Here is a 24,102-nt window from a genome sequence, read left to right as displayed (position 1 = left end):
AGGCCTCAAGCAGCAGTGAGGAGCTCAGGAAATCCTTGTGGCAGGACTAGGCATCTAACAACAAACCCACCAGCTAAGTGGCACCGTTACAAAAGATTAAAAATCTCCATGAGTTCTAACATCTTCGTTCCTAGCTGTGGTTTCCATGGAAATAGACATCTGCTCTAGGGAAAAAGGAAAGTTGGGGGGGGGGGAGCGGTGTAAGTGCTTTAAAATAATCAGTGTTTTGAAAGATTTATTTTTTTTCCTGTCACAACATTAATAGTCAGAAAGGTAAGATTTTTGCATGGCAATATCTTGTATTTAAAAGAAATATGCATCAAATGGGTGGGGCCTTCCTCTGCAAACCTCCAGTCCAAGTACAAAGACTTAAGATAAAGGCTGGTTTGGGGATAATAGACCTCTCGGCCTTGGGTTCCGGAGCTCATTTGTATTGTCTGCCAATCTGTCACTTTCCGGTGAGCTCTCATCCCCACCCCTTTCCACTCATTCTAAAGATTTCTCAGATTTTGCTCAGAAAACCGACAGATGGAAACACCTGGCTGTTTTGTGGCTTTCAGGGCTCAGAATCTGAATCATTCCTGGTCTTGCTCACATGCTAAGGGAAAACCACTTCGATTGGGGGCGGGGGAGAGGCTGACCCCACACAAGGGCGATTGTTGGAGAAAATGCCACAACAAGCATATTTCAGGCAACAGCGCATTGCTAATTGTTTGCTACATTGTGTGGTGTGTCTGCTGTCTATATGATCCAGTTTTCCTTGTCTTGCGCACCCAGTAATTGTCTTTATCTCTAGCACATCCCCAGTGACTGGCTGGACATGCAGAGTCTTTTACAATTAGGACTGTTGTTTCTGCAGAGTTAGTCGTATTTGTTTCTTGGAATGGGGAGACTGGACCCATTGATTAATAAAATGAAGGTGTCCTTCCACCCAGTCGGGATCTCAAAGCAGGTGCGTTGGTGTAGTGACCACCACCGGAAGACCAAAGACACAGCCTTGGTCTGGGGAATGGGAAGAGGGATCTGGAAACCGTGTTCGTTTTATTTTTCTTCTGGCCTTTCTGTGGGGAGATAGCTCAGGTCAGTCCAATTTCCTTTGTGCCTCTGCTGTACTTCTCCTCAAACCAGGCCAGGAAGAACCATGACCTTGTGGTTCCCGCCTTTGTTTTGATTCTTTAAAAGGGCCCAGCACTGCACTGGAGAGCACGTGCTCCAAGAACAAAAGCAACACTTAACTGCGGTCTGTGTTGTCTAGAACGGCTGTTGCTCTCCTTCCCTATCATCAGGCAAAAGGCTAGGCAGAACAGACGGAGTCTGCATTTAAGCTCAGTAACTGTTAGACCAAAAGAGATCAAATTCCAGAGCCTTAGCTTTCCCCACACGGTTCTCTGGTCACCAGCTCCGGGACGCAAGAATAGGAGCCAAAACGCGCATCGTGAGGAAGGGCCACGCCCGTGACCTGTTAGGGCTGAGTGGGTAAGGGATTACGATGATGGCACAATGCAGGTTACACGCGGATGTCGAGGTAGGGCTCCGGGTTGCAGGCGGGCCTTACAGGGGCAAAGAATGGCATTGTCCTGTAACAAGGGCTTGGCGTCTTAGGTGGCAGCACGGGGTGGGGCACCGTAGGGGCACTGCGCTGTCCGAGTGTTGCCCTTGGGGCTATGCGGGGCACGTGGCTCAACGGAGGAGGAGTCCAGGGGGCCACCACCCTCTGAGAGGTAGGGAGGGACCCCGCCCCGCCGGTCCCCGCCCTTTTCCTAGGGATGGAAAAGCTGGTTCCGACCGAGGCTAGGGGCTACAGTGTAGCCTTCTCCCGCAGCCATACAACCGTCCAGGCCCCCTGCTTATATCCGGGGAGACCCCCAAATGCCCCCCACCCCTCGCATTGTCCGCCTACCTCGCTAGCCTGGACTACACTTCCCGAGGTGCTCGGGGGTCCCGAGGGGCGGGGCCACCTGGGCTGTGGGGGAGGGGGCGGCACGTGCCGCGAGTTTCAGCCAATGGAGAGCCCGGTGGGGAGGTCACGTGCCGCTGTTTGGCGCTTTTGTGCGCGCCCGGGTCTGTTGGTGCTCAGAGTGTGGCCAGGCGGCTCGGACCGAGGAGGTGGGTGAGGGGCCCTGGAAGGAGGCGGCGGGAGGCTGGGGGCCAGCGAGAGGGACGCGGCCGGCGGGAGGGGCCGGACCGTGGCAGCGACCCCCTGCCGGAGGGCAGCGGGCGTGGCCGCGGGCCCCAAGTGGGACTGGCTGGCGGGGGTCGCTCAGCTTTGTGTGTGGCTCGGGCGGAGTCTCGGCTTTGTCCCCGCTCCCTGGGGGCGCGGCTACCGTGGGGAGGGGGCGCGGTCAGCCGGGCAAGCTCCGGGCGTTAGCCCGGGGTGCCGTCGAAGAGACAATAGGGGGCGTGGGCCCTCGTTTGCCGCCCTCCTTTCCGTTGCAGCCTCAGCCCCGCTGGGGTCCCCATTGTCTGAAGGGGCGGGGCGGCTCCTCTAGAGGGCAGCGGCCTTAGCATCGGACTGCGGGCGGCTAGGGCCGCTCCTCCTTCCCGCTGTCGCCTTCGCCCAATGCTAGGGCCGAGCCCGAGAGGCCGACACCCCACGAGAGCAATCCGGTCCTCGCGGCGGGGGGCGCGGACAGCTAGGGTGGAGGCAGGTTGGGTGGGAGTGAAGGGAGGAGGTGGCGGGCCGATGCCTGAGCTACCTCACGGCCGGTTCCCTGGGCCTGCCCCACCCGCCGAGCTGCTGCGGGGGTGGGGGTGGCCTGGAGATGTTTTTGGCGGGAGTTGGGGGGGGGGCTTCAGCGCGGGGCGAGCCCGGGAAGGGCGGAGTTACCCAGATAGGACCGTTAGCCCCGCCCATCCCTCCCCTTCCCACGCGCGCGGGCTACGGGGTGTTGTGAGTTCCGGGAGATTCGAAAAGGCGCGGGGAGGAAGGGGGCGGGGCCAGGGGCCGGAGCGCAGGGCGTGCTCTGATTGGCCGGGGGCGGCCACCCGCTTTTCCTCACTTGGACCGGGGCCACGCCCATCCTGGGTCCGGTGCTGCGTCTCATTCCTTGCCGGGGTTGGACCGTTCCGCTGCTTAGGGTTTTAATTTCCAGCTGTTGGAACCTGCAGTCTTAGGTTTTCTTACTAGCCTGGGGTGTACAAGGATAATGACCTTAAAAAGAATCAAGGAGGGATGTAGAATTTTTTCATGATATAAGGCAGCAAATGTAACCTAAAGCCTAGAGGTTCATAAAACTGATCAATTTTGCTCGCTGTTGGATAAGGAGCTTAAGCCCCTAGAACAATAGGAGTTCAACATTACTGGTTAATATTAGCTTGGGCGTTTTGTTTTCCACCATGGCAGACGCAGACAAAGCAGGGGTGGGCATTTCATTTGCACAATGAGTTGTAGGCAGTATTAAGATGGCTCCGGTCTCGCTGTTGAGTTGAATCTGGAATATCTTTCCGCCGTTTCGGGGGAAAATTTTTAGAGTTTTTAGGGAAAAAAATATATTGTGACTTAACGTCGTCTAAGTTTTAAAATCCAAGATGTTTTTTGAACGGGCAAGCTCAGTTGACTTGATTTTTCTGCCCCTAAGGTTCTGTTCAGTTCAAATTTACCAATGTTTCAGTATTTTCTAGATTTTTATGATTTTCTAGTTGATGATGTCTTCTTTAATTCCACGGTAGTGATTTTTCTGACACTGATTTATGTGAAATTTGATTTGAGGTCCCTTTGGATCAATGACCTAGAAATGCAAAGAAATTGATCGCATGCTTTTGAAAATCGTTTTCAGGGTTTCCTTGCCAGTGGATTGTGTAGAATACACTGCCAGTCTCTTGTCTTCTGTTCACCATGGCTTCTTCTGGTAGGTAATCTGTTTGGAAAAGCTGAATTGTGATGGGTTTAGGATTTTATAATAGGAGATGGATTCAGGTCTTAAGCTATTAATTGGGAAGTTGTATTTTGGTCTTATCAAAAAACCCATTTTATAAATCGGAGAATAAAGAAAAAAAAATTATCACTTGATTGTACTGAGAGCTCCTAATTGTTTCATTATATGATGATTTGGCTTGGTCTAGAGCAAAACTGTGGAGTTTTGCACAAGTCTCTTTTGTTTATGAAAGTGATTGTCAAACACTGATATGTTAGAATGGTATTTATTGATCCAAAAATACTGAGCTTTGATTTTGTGGGAGGGTGGTATTCAGTTAATTTCTTGCCTGCAAACACAGCTTCTTCAGCAGCCTGAATTCTATTCGTTTAAATTGATTTGGTTTTTAGAAAATTATAGGCTGGTTTATTAGAATAGGAAAGCCCCATTTTTTTGAATACGTTATGAATATGATCAAATCCAGATATCCAGGTGAAAGAACTGGAGAAGCGTGCCTCAGGCCAGGCTTTTGAGCTGATTCTCAGCCCTCGATCAAAAGAATCCGTCCCAGAATTCCCCCTTTCCCCTCCAAAGAAGAAGGATCTTTCCCTGGAGGAAATTCAGAAGAAATTAGAAGCTGCAGAAGAAAGACGCAAGGTAAACATCACAATTCACAGAAAACAGGATATTTATTTATGTAATGTGGTGAATCAGTTTTATTTCCATAACAGGAAGAAAACAGAATTGTAGCTAGATGTGATTATAACTGTGAAAATTACATATGCCAGCAGCTACAAGAAAATGCCAGACATTTACTGAGCTCCTATTATATACCAAGTCCTTTACTTCTGCTTTTCTCCTTTAATCCAATGACCCTCAAAGGATAGATGTCTGAGATACTGAGATGAGAAAATGGTCTCAGAAATGTTGTCATTTTCCCAGGTTCTATAGCTAGTGAGTGAGTATTGGAACCAGAATTCAAGCTTAGGTCTGTCTGAAACCAAAGTTCCTGCTTCTCTTGCTTTCTCTTTGAAAAATAGATTTGTTAGTGGATGATTGTTTTTTCTTTCCCTTTTTTTTTCCCTGTCTGGTTTGGTTTGTTGTGTGCTTGTGTGGCGCTTTTTTTTTTTTTTTTTTTTGAGAGCTGTACAATAAAAACATTTTAAATTGCTGGTAATGTGATTGTGTTGCTCAACTGGCATGATGATATTGGGGCAGTTTTTCTCTTACCTAAGCAATTCTAAAAAATATCCATTTTTAAAAACAAATCAGAGGGGCGCCTGGGTGGCTCAGTTGGTTGTCTGCCTCTTGCTCTCAGGGACTTGAGTTCAAGCACTGTGTTGGGCCTGGCCTGAGGGTGTGGAGCCTACTTGAAAACAACAACAACCCAAATCAGAAAGATCAACAAATATTAATATGCTTATTATAGAAAAATTGGGGATCAGAAGTTTATACATAGGAAATTAAGAGTATTCATTATCCTACTTCCCAGAAATAACCATTGTTAATATTTTGGTGCATTTCCTTCCATTCAGTATTCTTTTCATGAAGAACTTTATATAAATTCTCATTTATTCCCTTCTAACAACTCTGATTAAGGTGAGTGGGTTTAATTTTAAAATTAGGGAGGGGGGCCTGGTTGGCTCAGTCAGTAGAACATGTGGCTCTTGGATCTTGGGATTGTGAGTTCAAGTCCCACGTTGGGCATAGAGTTTACTTAATAAAAAAAAATTTTTTTAATAAAATAAAATGAAGGAAAGTAGGCACAAGAAGGTGAGGTAGTAACCTGTCCCTGACCAACACAGTACAGTTTGAAGTCTGACACGTCTGACCACACGTACACAGACAGGCCCCTATTTAAGCTGCTGTAACAAGTGCCCTGTACATTTCAGTGCCACGTGCGTATGTGCCCTGACCCACTTGTCAGCGCTGCCATTCCTGTCCCCCGGAGGAGTGGCAGTGTTTGCAAGGGAGCTTTGTCTGCTACCTGCTCTTCTGTGCAGTTCGAGCTCCTACGGAGGTTCATGGAGCTCTGTGGAGTTTTGAGCTTGTGAGGAGATAGAGCCAACGGCTGGACAGAGAAATTTTTAACGAACCGACCCTGGCGATGTTGTCACTAGCCTGTGCTTCATATAGTGAAACTTGGGACTGGGCTATTGCCGAAGAGCGTGAACAGAACCAGTGGCAGGTGCTCCGTAGTTTTCCTGCATCAGTGATGCTTCCAGGCACGTCGGAATCTGTTCGGTAGCACGCCGCTGAGTGTGGCGTCAGCTGAAGGAGGCGCACCGTGGTAACAGCTCCAGTGGCCTGGAAGTGAATGCAGCTTCCAAAGAGAGAAGCTGATAAGCTTTTCCATGAGACAGAAATCCCCCTGGCTCAAACAGTAACCTGGGGGCTTAGTCTTAAATTCCCTATCATTCATGTTTTTTCTTTTTCTCGATATGGTTACCTTTTTTATCATCTAATTTTCTTCAGGTGGACATTGACGTTCCCTAACCAGTTCTTGACAGGACAGCTCCAGTCCCCAGTGCATGTTACCAGTCCTTTTGTTACCATTAAGCAGTCAGTCTTGCAGGGATTCTCTTAGAGAACAGTTGGGCAAGACTCTGAACAAACTGGGCGATTTTCCAAAGTAAATACAAACACTGGAAAAAGAGGGTGATTTTCATAGTATTTTGATAAAGATGATTCAGGCTCTGACTTAGGTTATATTTAAAGAGATCTCAATTTCTGCCTCTTTTCAGACCTCCCCGTTAATAATTTTGGGGGGGGGGTAAAAAATGTAATGCTAAATAAGCTTCAGAGGGTCTAGCCTGTTAAACATTTTTCAGTCCCATGAAGCCGAGGTCTTGAAGCAGCTGGCGGAGAAGCGGGAGCACGAGAAGGAGGTGCTTCAGAAAGCCATAGAGGAGAACAACAACTTCAGTAAGATGGCGGAAGAAAAGCTGACCCACAAAATGGAGGCCAACAAAGAGAACCGAGAGGCCCAGATGGCTGCCAAACTGGAGCGCTTGCGGGAGAAGGTCGGTGGCCCAGCCTTGCTTTGAGAGGGTCGAGAGCTTTGAAGTCTGCACCCGTGAGGTGGACCGAACTAATTGCCTTGATCAAGGCGTTGGGTGTGTCTGTCCTCAGTTTCGGGGCTGCACACATTAAATGAGAGGTATCTTATTTTAAAATAAGATGGAGCGGGGCACCAGACTGGCTCAGTCGGTGGAGTGCATGACTCTTGATCTTGGGGTTGTGAGTTCGAGCCCCGCGTTGGGTGTAGAGATTACTTAAAAAATAAAATCTTAAAAAAAAGGGGGGGGATATTCAATGATTTCCGGAAAAATTGTACATTCTTGGGAAGAGCAGTAGGAGGCTCGGTCATCAGGTTCCATGAGTGACCCAAGGAAGTTTGAAGATAATGTTTGAGAACTCTGTGTGCGTCCCACTAATACATTATATAGAATATATGCCCAGAGCTGCCGTCGGGCTCTTTTGGGGTGCGCGGCTTGGCAGGCTTTGTGATTTGCCTGACTGACGACGCTGTTTCTTTCCAGGACAAGCACATTGAGGAAGTGCGGAAGAACAAAGAATCCAAAGACCCTGCTGATGAAACTGAAGCTGACTAATTCGTTCTGAGAACTGACTTTCTCCCCTTCCCCTTCCCAAATATCCAAAGACTGTACTGGCCAGTGTCATTTTATTTTTGCCCTCCCGACAAATCTTCTAGAAGCTGACGTAGGACTGTATAGGTAGATCCAGATTGTATGATGTTGTTTTCGGGGCTAAAGGGGAGAAACTGAAAGTGTTGTACTCTTTTTCTAAAGTGTTGAAGTCTTTCTAATGTAGCTACTTTTTCTTGTTGCATCTTTTCTACTTCAGTGCACCTGGCGTACTGGGTTAACGGCTAGTACTGTATTGGCTCTGTGAAGACATGTTTGTGCAAAGAGTATGTAGTGGCTTCTTTCAAACTGTTAGATGCTGAATATCTGTTCACTTTTAAATCCCAATTCTGTCCCGATCTTACCAGATGCTACTGTACTTGAATGGCTAATAAAACTGCACAGTGCTGTTGGTGGCAGTGACTTCTTTCTGTACAGGTAATAAACTGTGAAGTGACAGAGACCCTCCTAGTTTCTGTTCGTTCCAGATGGGGCCTTTGGCCTCCAGAAACGCCGAGCGCACACGTCGCCACAAGGTCTCTGCCCTGGGGTGTCTCCCTCCGGCCTCTGCCCTGGGGTGTCTCGCTCCGGCTGTCTCGCTCCGGACTCCTTTGCATTGTCTTCTTCCACAATCATCACTTTGTTTCGAAGCCTCGGCCCAGATCAGCTGCTGCGATAGTCTTTCAGATGTTTATTTGCAAACAAGCTTAGTTTTGTCCCCGTGTCCCTGTTAAGGCAGCTTGAAGCCGCACATGGGGTTCCTAGAGAAGGGCTTGAGGGAAATCTCGAGGTCCTGGTTAGAGGTATTTACAGTTTACTGGCTTTCTGTTACAGGCAGGGGTGGGATGTGTCCTCTCATACTTTTCCTGCCATAGAAGCCATGACTCCAAAATTGGGATATTTAATATTCTCTGGGCCCACGTAGCAACGTTTGGCGCGGTGGTTAAAAGGAACCTTTTCCAGAGTAGGATGTGATCTGGGTGGCTCAGGTTGGCATCTCCTTGTTTCCGGAGGGTGTAATATTCACCATTGCCAGAGCAGTGCCTTTCAATTCAGGGAAAGCCTTTGGCAGCTTTCCTATGCTATTTGGGAAATAGCCTTAATTGCATATGATTATTTGCTCCTCAGACGTCTGCATAAAAGCTCTTGGAAGCCACGTTGCCTCATAGTGAGAAAGCGCGCCGGATGACTTCATGCTGGGGGAGGGTCTGCTGGCTGCCGAGCGTGGACTCCTCAGCTCCGGCTTTATCTTTGATTGGGGTTTTACCAAACTTAGAGGTTAATAGTGGTCCATCTCAATCTTTCTCATACGTTGTTAGGATTAAATTGTGTGTGTGTGTGTGTGTGTGTGTGTGTGTGTGCGCGTGTGTAGAAGGCCTGGTTAGAACCCTGCTTCAGTATCTAGCACGCATATAAATGACAACTGTTTTCCACCAGAGGCTAGTGAGAGCTAAGTTTATACTCTTAAGTTGGCAAGGGTGATGCAGCTGCTTGTGTGCCTTGAACTGACTTCCAAATTTACCTAGACCAAGATGATCGATTGTAGTTCTGGGGAAAAGCTGAATGTAAAGAGTTCCGGCCACGCAGGGCAAACAAGAACAAGATCAAGTGTAGTTTAGTGGAATGCTAGTTCAGACAACAAATAGGACAAAGTGAGGCTTGAGTGCAGGAGCTCGGCATCAGTCATCCTCAGTCTCTGGCGCGTCGCAGGTGTTGGAGGTTTGCACGGGTAACGTGGTGCCCACAGAGAGCTTTTAGATGCCAGTTTTGAGTAGCTGGGATATGAAGATGGTGTAAAGATAGAAACTTGGGGTAATGCTACCGGGTGTCCTAGAGATGGCAGTAAACTGTTCCTATAGGACCTGTAGGGAAAGGAACAGAGCTTAGGAAAAAGCAAGAAAAGAGTCAGGCTGGGCTGAGGGAGGCTACCCCACTTCCCACCAACCCCATGGTGGCTCTGACTTAATATCACGGGGGTCCTAAGTCCCCACCTCGTGACAGTGATGCGTCACAGGGAACCGAAGGGCTATTACACCTCACCCATGAGCTCAGAAGTCCTGGTTTGCTCTTTTACTTCTGACCTTTGGGGAGGCACTTAGTGCCGGGCTGCTGTTTTCCCCTGGACAAAAATGAGAAGGTTGAACTAGGTTAGTTAAATCGTTTTTACTCTTGGCATAGAACTTGGAGGGAAAGAATAATAGACACCCGCGACTTCCGGGGAGTGTGCGTGTACTTCCCCAGCCTGGGCGTCCTCTGTTCTGGCCTCTAGCGCGCATCTCTTCTGGTGGGGCCAGCTGCCCCGACAGCCCCTCAGGCATAGGTAGTCTTGCAAGGCCGGGAGGTATGATCTCAGCCCCAGGGCTGTCATCAAGGAGCCCACTCCATTCCCTTTTGGCTTGAATGGAAAATGAGGCTTGTCCCTTCCTCCTGGGACTTTTGTACCTAGATGTGGTGATTCACTGGCCTCGGTGGAAAGGAGATTCGACGGACGTGAAGGCCCTTAGATCTGCTGTGTCCGAGCACCTCGAGTGTGTCACACACTGGGCTGTCCGCTAGTGATGAAAATGGGGTCCCAGTGCGCCATGTGCTGACGGTGAAGGGGAGGAGAGTTGTGGAACACTTAGCCGAGAATACTATTCTCGACCAGAAGCTTGTACTAACCAAGGGTGCTTCAGTGGCTTGGTGAAGGCGTAACCACAGGCTTCGGTGGCTTGGGAGGCCTAATGGAGGGGGAAAGACTTGAGCCAGTCCTCTGAGGGGTCAGATACGGACCCCAGCACTTAATAATTAATGAAGCCCTTGACAAGCACGCGGTTGGGGAACCTGCCATTGTTACTGGGTCATGGCAGGAGCTCAACAAAGAGCCCCTCTCCATTTCTCCGGTCCTAAGCAATGGAGACCCTTTGGAGGCTTTAGGACACGGAGATCGCAGTATTCAGTGAACAAAGGCATTCTGAGGGAGAGAAAAGCCAGGCAGGGCAGGATGGATTGGGGGGAATGCGAGGGAGAGCGAGGGCGTGGCACAGGGATCCGGGGACGAGGGTCTGAACTGGAGGGGAGCGCAGTGCCCTGGAGCAGTAGACCACCTCCTCCCGGAAACCTGCCGCTGAATCTGGGAAACAGGAGGAGGAAAAACAGACCATTCCACAGGTGATGGGGGCAGCGGTGCCGGCAAGGAGCCACTGTTTATCGAGCCGTTACTTCCAGGTGTTGTTATTGGCTCCGTGGGTCCAACCCCGTGAGGGAGTACAGGGCAGCCCTGCAGTGCAGGGGAGGTAGGCAGGGGTAGGAAGGTCATCTGGCTTGCCCGAGACTCTGAGCCGGCAAGGGTCTAGGGCAAGGAAGGCCCTGCATGCGGACGGGGCTCCGCTGGTCCCAAACGATTGCCGGTGCCCCGGATGCAGCCAGTGCTGCCCTCCTCAGAAAGGCAGTTGGTGACCATCTCCGGCAATGCTGGGGAAGGGCGGTGTCACCCCCACTCACTCCTTTATAAAGGTGTCCCTTTCTACTGGATGGATGATTCTCCCAGTGGAAAGTTCTGATTTCCAGTGATGTTTTAGCGCTCCTAATAAGTCTGTCCCCTCAGATAACGGCTTGGCCACCTTACTGTGAATTCAGTCCGTCTGAATCACTATGAAACGTGATTCACTTAGGAATAAGAAGAAGGGGAAAGGTGGGCTCCTTAAAAGCAGCTTTCCCCTTTGGGTGGGAGGTGGGATTAGGTGCCCCGGAAGTTCCCTTTCAAATCTAAGACCGTGGGTCTGGGTCTTCTCTGCTGGTGAGACTGCAGACCCCTCAGGTTGGGACCCATGTCTTGACCACTGAGGATCCCCCCCACTGAGCTGAACTTCAAGGCCCTAGAAACACTGCTGGCGCTTCAGTCTCTTGCCATCTGCCTCCTGCCTCTTGGTCCAGGTCAAACAGAAGGTCCTAAGGGTCCTGTGGCTGAGATCTCTGCCAGCCGAAGCTGGTATTCTGCACTGAAGGGGCCCAGGGAAGATTTTCTGGCTTGTTTTATACACGCACCCAGGGTTTTAGAGCTTAGTGGTAAGGCTCGAAGAGCTCACGACGCAGCAGCATCAGTGGAAGGGCTCCGGCCCATAGCTGGGAAGGCCCAGCCTTCCCCCGGCGTGGGGGTGAGCAGTACCTTGCCTGTCTTTGGGCACCAAATCCTACCGGGGGCAAGTGGGCTGTGAAGTGGACGGAGGGGATAAGAAAGAGAAGCAGGACATTAGCCAGAGGCCCATGGCCACCACCTCAACAGAATGGAGGGTACCAGGGGGACCGAGCCTCTCTAGGTACAGGAGGCCTCTGGCCCGGGCCTTCAATCTGTGGCCTCCCACTCCCCTTGCTGGCAAGAAGTCCCAGTATCACTAGGATGGGGCAGGGCGTGGTGGGGACTCCCTGCTGAACCTAGGCTCCCCTCGTACGTGCAGCAGCTTACTTGCATGATCTCAGCGAATCCCCAGAGCATGTTAGCATACCCATTTCACAGGCAAGAAATGAAGCAAGTGAGACTCAGATTTGCTCAAAGTGACATGCCTAGGAGTGTGGAGTCAGGATTCAAAACTCATTTTTTATTTTAGATTTTTATTTATTTGACACACAGAGAGAGAGAGCACAAGCAGGGGGAGCGGCAGGCAGAGGGAGAAGCAGGCTCCCCGCTGAGCAAGGAACCTGATGTGGGACTCACTCATCCCAGGACTTGATCCCAGGATCCTAGGACTCTGGGATCACGACCTGAGCCGAAAGCAGATGCTTAACCAACTGAGCCACCCAGGCACCCTCAGGACTCAAACCTTAACTTTTAACCCCCAGCTATACTCAGCTCCTTAAGTATCATGTAACAATGATTATGAAATTGTTTCAATTATGTCTCCCCAGCTGGAAGGAAGGTTCCAGAGCAGGGACTGTGCCTGTCACGTTCACCACTGGCTCTCCGGCTCTGAGACTGGCATGTGGTTGGAGGTTAATAAATACGCTGGGTGCCTGGGGGGCGCAGTCGGCTAAGCGTCTGTCTGACTCTCGGTTTCGGCTCAGGTCGTGATCTCATGGCCTTGAGATCAAGCCCCACACTGGGCTCTGTGCTCAGTGTGGGGTTTGCTTGGGATTCTTTCCCGCTCGTGCTCTCTCTCTCTCTAAAATAAATAAATAAATATGGCTGAATTAAATCATTATGAGTGGGTGGGTGACTTGTGGTCCACTAGGGGCACCTGCTTTGTCCTCTTTTTGTGTGGACCCCATGGGAAGTCAATCCGATTTTCTAGAAGCGGAGGATGGCTCTGCCCTGGTTTGCACATTGGCCTCAGAGGTGTCCTACCCTTACCGACATCCTTTCAGATGCCAAGGCGCCACATGGTGGCCTGCTGCCAGGTTGTGTTCAACCCATGCTGTTTAAATTTTTGAGCGAGTTGCCAATTAATTCCACTCGAAAATCTGATTTCAGGCTTATCTTAAAAAACCTGGATGATCCGACCACGCTGGGCGCTCAGTCCGGCCCAGACGCTGTCAGCAGGCCCTGGGCAGCTGCTGCCCCCTAGAGGTCGGACCTGCGCTCTACCGCGCTCTGTTCTCCGGCCCGCCCACTGCTGTCCTTGACAGAAGTCAAGGGCCCCAGCGGTAGGCCTGAGTTCGCGGTCCCTGACGTAGATGACAGCAGCTCTGTCAGTCACTCTTTTTTTAGGTCAAAGGTCCCAACAGTACAAAAGGAAGTATAATGAAAAGTGACACCCCTTCCTCTGCTGTCCCCTAGTTCCTCTCCGCAGACGCCACAGTCCCTGTCTCTCCCACACACAGGCTGCACTTCCTTGAACACTGTCTCCAAACGCTTGCGGGCACCTCTTAGGGGCCAGACTCCAGCTGGGTTTTTCAAAATAGACCCAGGGACCCTCATCAGCCCTTTGGAGGCAGGATTTCTAAAATCGGAGTCTAGGTGTCTGGGTTTTTTTAGAGCCCACAGTGTTTTCTGTTGCTCAGCAAGACAGAGACGGCTGTACTCGGGATGCAACATCCCTAACACAGTTCTCCCTCCCCGGTCCCCCCAGGGTCTGGCCATCGAGGCCACTGCTCAGCTCTGTGGACCGTGCCCTGCCCAGGGGCACTCGGCGAAGTCCTGAACCCGGCCACACCTTCACACCCAGCCCCGTTCCACCGCCCTGCCGACCCACAGAGGAGCAGCACTGCTGCTGGATTTCCCGTGCCAACCATTCAATCCAAATACGGGGAAACCGGTGCTGTGATGTGGGGGCGCAGGCGGGGGCTCCTCCGTGCAGCTGCAGGCCCAGGATGACTTCCTATAGGAGGTAAGGCTTGGGCCGAGTCTGGTCTAGGGGCTAGAAGAAAAGAAGGCACACTGCCACCCTGTCTGTCCCTCTCCCAGCTCACCCCACCCCACCCCCACCTCACCCCACCCCACCCTGCAACTGCCTGTATTGGCGGCAACTGACAGGGAGACCTTAATAGCCGTGTACCTCGAGACGGCCTGGGGAGACCCACGGGGGTAGAAGGAGGGGTCCAGCCATAAGTCAGACCAGCATGCCTGGCCTAGGGGGCTGCTTGGGGTCAGGTGGCTTGGTATCCAGAAGTACCTGCTGGGGGGAGCAGAGATGCAGGAGCCCTGTTCCTCCTGGTCAGTCTCCCGAAAGGCTCTCCAAAGCCAGAGGCCGCGTCCCTGCAGCCTCCGTGAGCGCGACCAGAGAGAGCTCCTCGGACCACTGGCCAGGCCCCGGGCTGCGCTGGGCCACGTGAGATGATACAGAAACTGAAAGTAAGCATTTAGAAACTTTTCTAACGATTGTACAAGGTCAGTTGAATACTATTAAAGTCGAGGCTGGTCCTTTAGCATCTTTTTTATTCATTTTATCTAAAAAAATACTCATTGTAAAAAATACATAACAGAAAATGTGCCACTTTAACCATTTTTAAGTGCACAATTCAGTGGCATCAAGTACGTTCGCTCCGTTGTGTAACCACTGCCACTGGCTTGTGGATTTCCTAAATTCTCCAAAAGTAGAAGTTCTCTGCAGATAAGCATTTTTTAAAAATTTAGTTTGAGAAGCACTAACCTAAGTCCTGACCTGTGGGCCTCCCAAAGCCTTGCAGGTGTTGAGGGGGAAGAGGCCCCTGATTGCAGGGCTTGATAACGTTGTTCGGCTTCATTTCCCCAAACTGTTGGGTTGAGATTTCCCCCCAGAAAAGGGTGAGGGCTCGGGTACAGGGGGAAGGGAGGCTTTGGTGCTGCCTGGGGCACGGGGCCGAAGCGGGGCTCTCCCCGGGCAGGGCTGCCCTGAGCGCCGGGGGCAAGAGAGTCGTATGGGAGGCTGCCAGGCCTTCTGGCAGGCTTTCCTCCTGACTCAGTCGGGGGAGGCACATTGGTTTAGAATTCCAGTAAAGTTAGCTCCAGCTGGGAAAGCCCTCTGTGACCCCTGCGTCTATCCTCCTTGTTCAGGGGAAGAGCTTGAGGCCAGAAAAAAGAGACTTGCCCCAGTTTCCAAGCACTGAGTGGTGGTTCCAAATGTGACCCCTCAATTCGCAGAGAGAAGCAGGGCAGAGGTCCTGGAGACACACACAGTACGACCGAAGTTCCAGCTCCATTAGCCCTCCCTGGCCTTGGGCATCCCCACCCTCGCCTGTAAAATAGGGATAATCCCTCGCAGGCGGGAGGAGTATTGAGCCTGGGCTCGGTTTAATGAAGGGCATAGCACGGAGCCTGCTGCTTGGGTGACGGGAAGGTCAGTCCCCTGCCCCTCTCTGTCCCTCCAAGCCCAGTGTTCCTCCTGCGGCCTCCAGGGTCTTCTCTGTCTGCCATTTCCTGTCACTGTAGCTGCGGGGACAGAGGAAGGCAGACCCTCTCCAGACTGAGGAGAACAGGGAGCTCGTAATCTCTTGCACCGGCCCATCGGAGCGTCCCCCTCCCCAGCTGGACTTCTCTCTGTGCTGGACTCTTCCTCCATCTCTTTGGGCATCTTAGAGAAATTTTTGTCCCTTCTGGGACTCAGAACATTTGTAAAATGAGGGAGTTGAACCAGGAGAACTCAAAAGTCCATTTTGGGGGAGGAGGTGCTATGAAGTGTGGGCTGCTTTACATTTCTGTATCTTTTCTGGGACAGACTCCCAGCATGTCAGACTGGGCTGCTGCTGGGTTACTGGCCACCTGCTTTTGTGTTGCCTTTCTCTGTACTCTGTCACTCCTTCCTGTCCCTCTTCTTTCTCTTTTCTGGCTGAGGTTTCCTAAGCACTTGCCATTTGCTAGGCACTGTAGCAAATAAGCATTTCACGTATCCCATCTTACTGAATCCTTAAAGCATCCTAGTGAAGTCAATGCTATTCTTAGCTTATTTTCCAGCCTCGAAACTGAGATTCAGAAAAGTTGTGTCATTGACCCATAGCTGGTTAGTGGCAGAGCCAGCAGCTGGCGTGCTCAATGCCATTCCCCAGATGGTCCGGTCCCATCCCAGCCTGAAGTCGGTGGGTTCAATATGGCGCGTGCCTGGGCCCACCACCTCCCTCCTGTTTTCCCCAGGTGGACTCTGACTCCCCAGACAGGCTCCTGCTGGCAGGACCCCTCGGGCAGTCAGGGAGGCGGGTTTGGCCGTTGGTGGGAAGATGATCACTGTTTGGTTCTGGTTTCTGACTCTTATCTCGGATACCTTGTCCTCTGCCCCCAATCTTTTTCCTCTCCTTTCTCTTTAGCTGTCCCTTAGAGGGTACCCAGAGCAAGCCTTTCCATTCCCTCATTCATTCATTCATTCATTCATTTATTGAACAAATGCAAAGAGTCTCCCTACATGCCAGTCACAGTTGTAGGCCCTGGGGGTTCAGCGATGTGCAAGGCAGGCAGGCTCGTGTCCCCAAGAGCTTACATTCTGGTGGAGGAGACAGACGTTACAAAAAGATGATGAGTGCATGGAGGGAACGAAAAGGGCTGGTGGAGAAAGCGACTGTGGCAGGGGTGAGTGTCTCTGCAGGTGCGGCGGGCAGGGCGCAGCGTGTTCCTGGCAGGTGGAACAGCATGCAAAGGCAGGAACCAGCAGGTGTGAGGGAGGAGCATACACCAGGCCCTGAAGGCTGGATAAGGTGAGGCAGGGGGTCCGGCGCTAGGGCTGTGGGCAGGGCCCAGCCATGCTGGCCTGTAGGCCATTTCATGAGTGGCGTGAAGCTTCTGGGGGCTTTAAGCAGGGAGCAATGTGATTGGGTCAAGTGTGTATAGAAAGGATCCTTCGGCCACTGTGAGAAGAGTGGATTGTGGGGAGCAGGCGTGTGGCAGAGATGAGGGCGGGGTCCATGGGATGGAGAGACAAAGTCAGAGTCAGGATCTCTGCGGGCTGACGGGTACAGCTTCACGCCCGCCGCTAAGGGGGAGCTGGCGTGTGGCGGGGAGCAGAGCGGCCCACGTCTCTGGGGACCTGGAGCAGGGGATGCCCCGTAGCGTCCTCCTCCGCCTCCCCCTCTCAGGGGAAGGGCTGTGAGCTTCTTCTTTCTTTTTTTTTTTTTTTTAAAGATTTATTTATTTATTTGACAGAGAGAGACAGCCAGCGAGAGAGGGAACACAAGCAGGGGGAGTGGGAGAGGAAAAAGCAGGCTCCTTGTGGAGGAGCCTGATGTGGGGCTCGATCCCTGAACGCCAGAATCACGCCTTGAGCCGAAGGGAGACGCTTAACGACTGCGCCACCCAGGCGCCCTGGGCTATGAGCTTCTGATGGTCAAGAGTCACCCTTGGCAACAAGAGGTCCACATGCCCAGAGCGTCTCCTCCAGCCCTCCTTCCTGGGCTTGCAGTTGTTACAAAAATTTTTTTCACCAAGCACATTTGAAAATCTAATTGGTTTTATTAAGCAATTCATGACTCGGTCAGCATTCTAGCTGGTTGAGGGGAGCTCCAAGAGCTGTACAAAATGCTTCTGGAAAGCAGAGAGGGGCAGGAGTGCCTGGGTGGCACAGTCGGTTGGGTGTGTGACTCTTGGTTTTGGCTCAGGTGATGTTCTCAAGGCTGTGAGATCGAGCCCCACGTCGGGCTCTGCGCTCGGTGTGGAGTCCGCTTGAGATTCTCTCTCCTACTTCCCCTCCCGCTTATGCTCTCTCTCTAAAATAAATAAATCTTAAAAAAAAAAAAAAGCAGAGAGGGACAGAAAAAAGGAATTTATTAGCAAAGAATGCATTGTTTTAGGCAAGGTCACCCTCCTAAGGGGACTTGTAGGGGTCTCCTCCTGTTGACCAGGAAATGCCAGGTGGGCTGGTTAAGGGTTACGTTCTGGGAGGTTGAAACCGTTGTTAAGTTAGGCATTAAGTCTTGGTTCACTGATGTGGAACCCTAACATAAGTGACACTATTTTGAGCCATTTCTTAAAAACAGAATTTCAAAGGCAGTTAACAGGATTAGAACCTGATACAAAGATGCAAATGTAATTTCTTCTCTCTACACTTACCTTCGTATTTTTAATAGTAAAACTAGTTTGTTTGTGTTAAATGTTGCCTGATTATTTATATGCGTGTTGCAAGAATAATGCTTGACCATATAAACTCTCTCTCTCTCTTCTAAGGAATCGCTACATCCAACATGGGGCTCAAATTCATGACCCAGAGATCAAGAGTCCTATGCTTGGACTCAGCCAGCCGGGCGCCTCTTACATAAGCTTGTTTTAAAACTGCCTTGCGTGTAGGGGCCCTTGGGTGGTTCAGTCAGTTAAGCACCTGACTCTTGGTCTCAGCTCAGGTCTTGATCTCAGGGTTGTAGGTTCAAGCACCAAGTTAGGCTCCATGCTGGGTATGGAACTTACTTAAAAACAACAACAACAACAACAACAACAACAACAACAACAACAACAAAACTACCTTGCTGGAGAATTGTAAGTCAAGGTACTAGGTTAACTTTTTTTAAGGGTAAATTATTGGCACTGTAAAGTCAACCTTAGTTCCTTAAAACTGTCTGGTCATACCTGAGTCTAGGCACATCTCTTCCAAATATAATATTCCAGTCAAAGCCTTGGTAATATAACCAATGTTTCTAATTGTCTCCTATTGCAAGGAGAACAGATTCCCATTGAACTTATGTAAATAATTATTTTGCCATCAAAAGAATACTCGACTGATGAATCACAGACCTGTACCCCTGAAACAGATCATACGTTATATGTTAATTTAAAAAAACTTTAAAAAAGAATGTTGGGGGCGCCTGGGTGGCACAGCGGTTAAGCGTCTGCCTTCGGCTCAGGGCGTGATCCCGGTGTTCTGGGTTCGAGCCCCACATCAGGCTCCTCTGCTATGAGCCTGCTTCTTTCTCTCCCACTCCCCCTGCTTGTGTTTCCTCTCTCGCTGGCTGTCTCTATCTCTGTTAAATAAATAAAATCTTTAAAAAAAAAAAAAAGGTAGAAGGGGTGGAAAAAAAAAAAAAGAATGTTGATCCTTCGAGCTGGATGAATGAGGAAAGATACAACAATCTTTCATATACATAAAAAAAAAGAAGAGTCAAGAGTTTTTGAATTCTGGAGGGATCAGGTAGGGAGGAAAAAGAAACATTTCATCCTTGTTCACAAACATCTCATCTTCATTCACATCTTTGTTCACGCTATCAAATTGTTGATAGTGTTAGAGACGAAGATTTCCCCAAATCTGGAAAAGCAGAACGTTAGAAAACCAGTGATATTTTATTTTTAAAGATTTTATTTATTTATTTGACAGAAAGAGAGAGACAGCCAGCGAGAGAGGGAACACAAGCAGGGGGAGTGGGAGAGGAAGAAGCAGGCTCCCAGCAGAGGAGCCTGATGTGGGGCTCGATCCCAGAACGCCGGGATCACGCCCTGAGCCGAAGGCAGACGCTTTAACCGCTGTGCCACCCAGGCGCCCCTGAAAACCAGTGATATTTTAAATAAAAGTCATAAAAAAGATCATCTTCTTCAGTTCCTTTGGTTCCATGTTATTAATTCTCATCCTGTTTGAATCCATTTTTCTAGTAATTTTGAAAACTCATACCAATTTAGTTTTATGATCTGAAAGTTATCAAAAATCTGCATTCCAGACAGATTTCTGTCCGTGAATTTCTCTGAAGATAAAACATATTTGCAGGAAGAAACATCTGAGAATAACAGAAACTATCTGTAAATGCCAAAAGACTTAAAAATGGCATGCTTAAAGGTCTGATTAGAGTTCATTACAATCTAATTGACAATGAAATGTGGTCACTTCTGTGACATACATTTTAAGATAATAACTAAAATTACGACTGATAACATTTTACCAGGGCGTATCAGGATTTTAGGAATTTTACGCAATTTCTAGAACACTTATAGGAAATAACATTTACTCATGCAGTATAACCAAAAAAGGTTTATCCTCACTTACTTGACAATGCTTCCCATGTAATTTAACGTACCAAATATGTCTGATTAATTTAATCTCCCTCTTTGAGATGTTTCATGGGCTCCCTGAAAAAAACCCCAAATTAGCTAGATAAAAATGACTTCATTTAGAATTTGCTTTTTGGGATGTTTGTCAAAAAATGCCTTTGAGACACTTTATTTGTTTGTTTGTTTTTTTTAATTCTATACATTTATTTGACAGAGAGTGAGAGACAGAGCACAAGCAGGGGGAGCAGCAGGCAGAGGGAGAAGCAGGCTTCCTTAGCAGGGAGCCTGATGCGGGACTCGATCCCAGGACTCTGGGATCATCACTGTAGCTGAAGGCAGACACCCAGCCATCTGAGCCACCCAGGTGCCCAGTTTCTTAGCTTTTTAATTATTGTTTCTTCCTAGTGGTCTCTGTAAAAATGTAGAAGCATTCCTTCTTTGATAATGTTGAATTTGTAAGTTTCAGGTGATCTGTGAAACTTTTTAAAAGATTTTTCTCTAAGTTTTGAAAAGCTATTAGCCAGGATCATAATATAATAAGACATAATGTTTTTCCCTTAAAAAAATGTAAGTGCTGGGGCGCCTGGCTGGCTCAGTCCATGGAGCTTGTGTCTCTTGATCTCGGGGTTGTAAGTTTGAGCCCCATGTTGGGGATAGAGAGTACTTAAAAATTAAATGTAAAAAGAATAATGGGGCACCTAGGTGGTGCATTCGGTTAAGCGTCTGTCTTTTGGTTTCGACTCAGGTCGTGATCTCAGGGTACTGGGACCGAGCCCTATGTCGGGCTCCGTGCTCAGTGTGGAGTCCACTTGAGATTCTCTCTCCCTCTCCCTCTGCCCCGTCCCCCGCTCATGCTCTCCCTCTCTAAAATAAATAAATCTTCTAAAAAAATAAAATCTTTTAGTCTTTTAAATCTTTTTAAAAATGTAAAAAAATGAAATTTAAGTGCATGTGTAGAGTTAAGAAGCTGTTCTACATTTATGATTTAATAAAATAATTCTAGGGGCGCCTGGGTGGCGCAGTCGTTGGGCGTCTGCCTTCGACTCAGAGCGTGATCTCAGCATTCCGGGATCGAGCCCCACATCGGGCTCCTCCGCTATGAGCCTGCTTCTTCCTCTCCCACTCCCCCTGCTGTGTTTCCTCTCTCGCTGGCTATCTCTCTGTCAAATAAATAAATAAAATCTTGAAAAAAAATAATTCTAAAGGAAAAATACTAAAAAATATAAAAAACGTTTAAAAATATGTATCAATTATATTCAAATAAAAAAATTTTTGAAAAGGTTTTAAAACACTTGGTCAAACAGGATCATAGGTCACTTTGAAATAATGCTTAGTTATCCATTTAACCAAAATGACAATTTGTAGGCAAATACAGACAGTTAAATATTTGTAAAAAGCCTTGCTCTTTAATTATTGAAAAGACTCAGAGGCCCCTGCCTGGCTGGCTCCCTCGAAAGAACATGTGAATCTTAATCTCAGTGTTGGGATTTCAAACCCCATGTTGGGTGTAGAGATTATTAAAAAAAATAAATAAGCTTTAAGAAAAATATTGAGAAGACTCAGTTTTTTAAAAATTCTATGTAATTACAGACCTGATAAAGGCAAAACATAGACTCTCTTTCTAGGCAGATTACATTCAAGGTAAATAAAAACCTTTGTATACAGTTTCTTATTAAGAGCAAACCAGTAATCTAAGAAAACTTTGTCTTTGGGGCGCCTGGCTGCTTCAGTCGGTGGAGCGTGCAACTCTTGGCCTCTATGTTATGAGTTTGGGCCCCACGTCGGGTGTGGAGATTACTTAAAAATAAAATCTTTTAAAAATTTACCAAATAATCCCCCCCCAAAAAAAGAAAACTTTGTGCTTTTATTTTTTTTAAAAAGATTTATTTATTTATTTATTTAGAGAGAGAGTGAGTGCATGGACGAGCAGGGGAGAGGAGCAGAGGGAGAAGGAGAGGGAGAGAATCTTCAAGCAGACTCCTCACTGACTGCGGAGTCTGATGTGGGGCTCGATCTCATGACCCTTGAGATCAAGACCCACGACATAACAACCTGAGCCCAAACCAAGTGTCGGATGCTCAACTGACTGAGCCACCCAGGCACCCCAAACTTTGTCCTTTTAACAGAGAGAAAAGCCAAATTCTAATTTTGCACCAGTATACTTTGGATGTTAAAACTTCTTCTTTTTTTTAATAGATTTTATTTATTTATTTGAGAGAGAGAGCGAGAGAGCGAGAGCACCAGACAGAGAGAGGAGCAGAGAGAGAGGGAGAAGCAGGCTCCCCACTGAGCAAGGAGCCCAATGCGGGACTCGATCCCAGGACCCTGGGATCACGACCTGAGCCGAAGGCAAATACTTAACCGACTGAACCACCCAGGCGTCCCTAAAGCTTATTCTTGAATGAATTTTCATCTTAGCCAGCTTACCACACACTAAAATTCCTTTTCAAAGATTCTTTCTTTACAAACTTTCTACAACTTTTCTTTTTACACTCAGATCTTGGTCTGTATTTTCCCTCTTTTAAGTAACCAGTTTCACTTTAGGACAAAATTTCTTCCTTTTCCCTCAACAAGAATGCATTTCCATTCCTCATACCTTCTCTCACAGAAAGCATACATTCTACTTTTCTGGTATATGGATATGTTTCCCTTATTACTTTCAGTAGCTTTAATCACGTATTCTAATTAAAATTCCTAACCCTTAGGAACTTTAAGAAGTAAATAATTATGAACTTTTACATGAGCCTGCTGTTACAGGCAGACTTACAAGTACTTTTTATGATTTCTAGATATGTGCTTTTTTATAGAAAATTTCTCAGTGGGGGACGCCTTAATTTCGCCTTGGGTCATGATCTTGGTGTCATGGGACGAGCACCCCGTGGGGCTCCTTGCTCGGTGGGCGATCTCCTGGAGATTCTCTCTTTCTCCCTCTGCCCTTCCGCCACTAAAATAAATAAATAAATCTTCAAAAAATTATTTTTCATAAAACATAAAACATATTTGCTTATAGACAGAAATATCTTTAGTTCTTCTGTAAAAGGAAGCAAAAAAGGGATAAGCTTATGTTCAGTAATTAATGTTTCAGTATTTTATCTTATTTGAAAATTATCTGGATATTCAATGAATTTAACTTAACTCATCACTTAACTTAGCAAAACATTAAGGTCTGAGGCTACCAAAATGATTCGGGGAAAATACCTAAAAACATTTTACCATACTTACATTTATTCAATTTACTTATTCTTTTTTTTTTCTTTTAAGAATTTATTTACTTATTTATTTAGAGAGCTCGAGCAGGAGCGGGGGCGCAGAGGGAGATGCAGAGAGAGGCTCCCAAGCAGACTCCATGCTGAGCGGGGAGCCAGGTGTTCGTTTAATCCCGTGACCCCGAGATCACAATCCCAGCCAAAACCAAGAGTCTGACGCTTAACCGACTGAGCCACCCAGGCTCCCGCAATTTACTTGTTCTTAACAATTACGTTTAGATTATCCACAAAAGCTTTGTGAGACATCTGACAATATAACTTATAACAATAACTTATTCTAAGTTATTTATCTTTTTGCTAGCAGATTTCGCAGCATAACATGAACTTATTTGATTAGTAAAACTAGGTAAAATAAAAAGTTGTATGTTTGCGTTATATTCAATGTTGAAAACTCTAAGACGTGTCGATTTTCATCAAACCAGCAACTTTTAAACTAGTTTTGATACAGAATATTTTCTCAGATTCCATGAATCTGAAATGCATTTGAATTAAAATTTTATTTAATTTTTTTTAAAAGATTTTATTTTTATTTATTCAACAGAGATAGAGACAGCCAGCGAGAGAGGGAACACAAGCAGGGGGAGTGGGAGAGGAAAAAGCAGGCTCATAGCGGAGGAGCCTGATGTGGGGCTCGATCCCAGAACGCCGGGATCACACCCTGAGCTGAAGGCAGACGCTTAACCGCTGTGCCACCCAGGCGTCCCCGAAGAGCTTATTGATATGATCAAGTTTATCGACTCTAAGAATTAGTGCCAAGAGTTGGGGAATCTACTTTTTGGAGGAAAATGCTATTTAGAATATGTAGAAATAAGTGGTAACAGTTAATTTAGAAAAATTCGATAACAAATGCTTTTACTGCTCATAGTAAAGATGTTCTGTTATCCCTAAGGCACTGGCTGGTGCCTGTGACTCTCTGACTTTGTGATTGTTGTATATATTATATTTGGGCAATAAATAATTGGTGATAGTGTCTTCTAAGTATATGCTGTCCTACA

At 48.0% G+C, this 24,102-nt stretch overlaps 2 protein-coding genes across 13 annotated transcripts in view; both read left to right on the top strand.

Moving 5' to 3' along the window:
- Window positions 1-2,019: 2,019 nt before the first annotated feature.
- Window positions 2,020-7,909, top strand: STMN1 (stathmin 1). Of its 2 annotated transcripts, none has more exons than XM_040619034.1 (5): window positions 2,020-2,106; window positions 3,777-3,848; window positions 4,339-4,511; window positions 6,686-6,877; window positions 7,397-7,909. In XM_040619034.1, the coding sequence occupies exons 2-5, from the start codon at window positions 3,836-3,838 to the stop codon at window positions 7,466-7,468; spliced, it is 450 nt and encodes a 149-aa protein (XP_040474968.1). In that variant the 5' UTR covers window positions 2,020-2,106; window positions 3,777-3,835; the 3' UTR covers window positions 7,469-7,909. The 2 variants fall into 2 exon arrangements, with proteins under 2 accessions (XP_040474968.1, XP_008692798.1); XM_008694576.2 differs by lacking the exon at window positions 2,020-2,106 and adding an exon at window positions 3,091-3,114.
- Window positions 7,910-12,204: 4,295 nt separating this feature from the next.
- PAQR7 (progestin and adipoQ receptor family member 7) overlaps window positions 12,205-24,102 on the top strand; it is a 41,803-nt gene continuing 29,905 nt past the window's right edge. For 4 of the 11 annotated variants that reach the window (XR_005831521.1, XM_040619029.1, XM_040619028.1 and 1 more), the window contains exon 1: window positions 12,206-13,803. The gene's annotated coding sequence lies outside the window, so the exon portion shown is untranslated. Of the gene's footprint in view, window positions 13,804-14,134; window positions 14,268-24,102 lie in introns of all 11 variants that reach the window. The other 7 variants (XR_005831524.1, XR_005831519.1, XR_005831520.1 and 4 more) reach the window with 4 other exon arrangements.

Source organism: Ursus maritimus, unplaced genomic scaffold, assembly GCF_017311325.1.
Source record: "Ursus maritimus isolate PB19 unplaced genomic scaffold, ASM1731132v1 scaffold_32, whole genome shotgun sequence".
Lineage (NCBI taxonomy): Eukaryota > Metazoa > Chordata > Mammalia > Carnivora > Ursidae > Ursus > Ursus maritimus.
This window is presented reverse-complemented; position numbering and strand designations above follow the sequence as displayed.

Excerpts from the sequence above, each read along its gene's own strand:
- STMN1 (XM_040619034.1), top strand. Across the intron at positions 4,512-6,685 it reads CTGCAGAAGAAAGACGCAAG|TCCCATGAAGCCGAGGTCTT; the intron begins GTAAACATCACA and ends AACATTTTTCAG. Across the intron at positions 6,878-7,396 it reads TGGAGCGCTTGCGGGAGAAG|GACAAGCACATTGAGGAAGT; the intron begins GTCGGTGGCCCA and ends GTTTCTTTCCAG.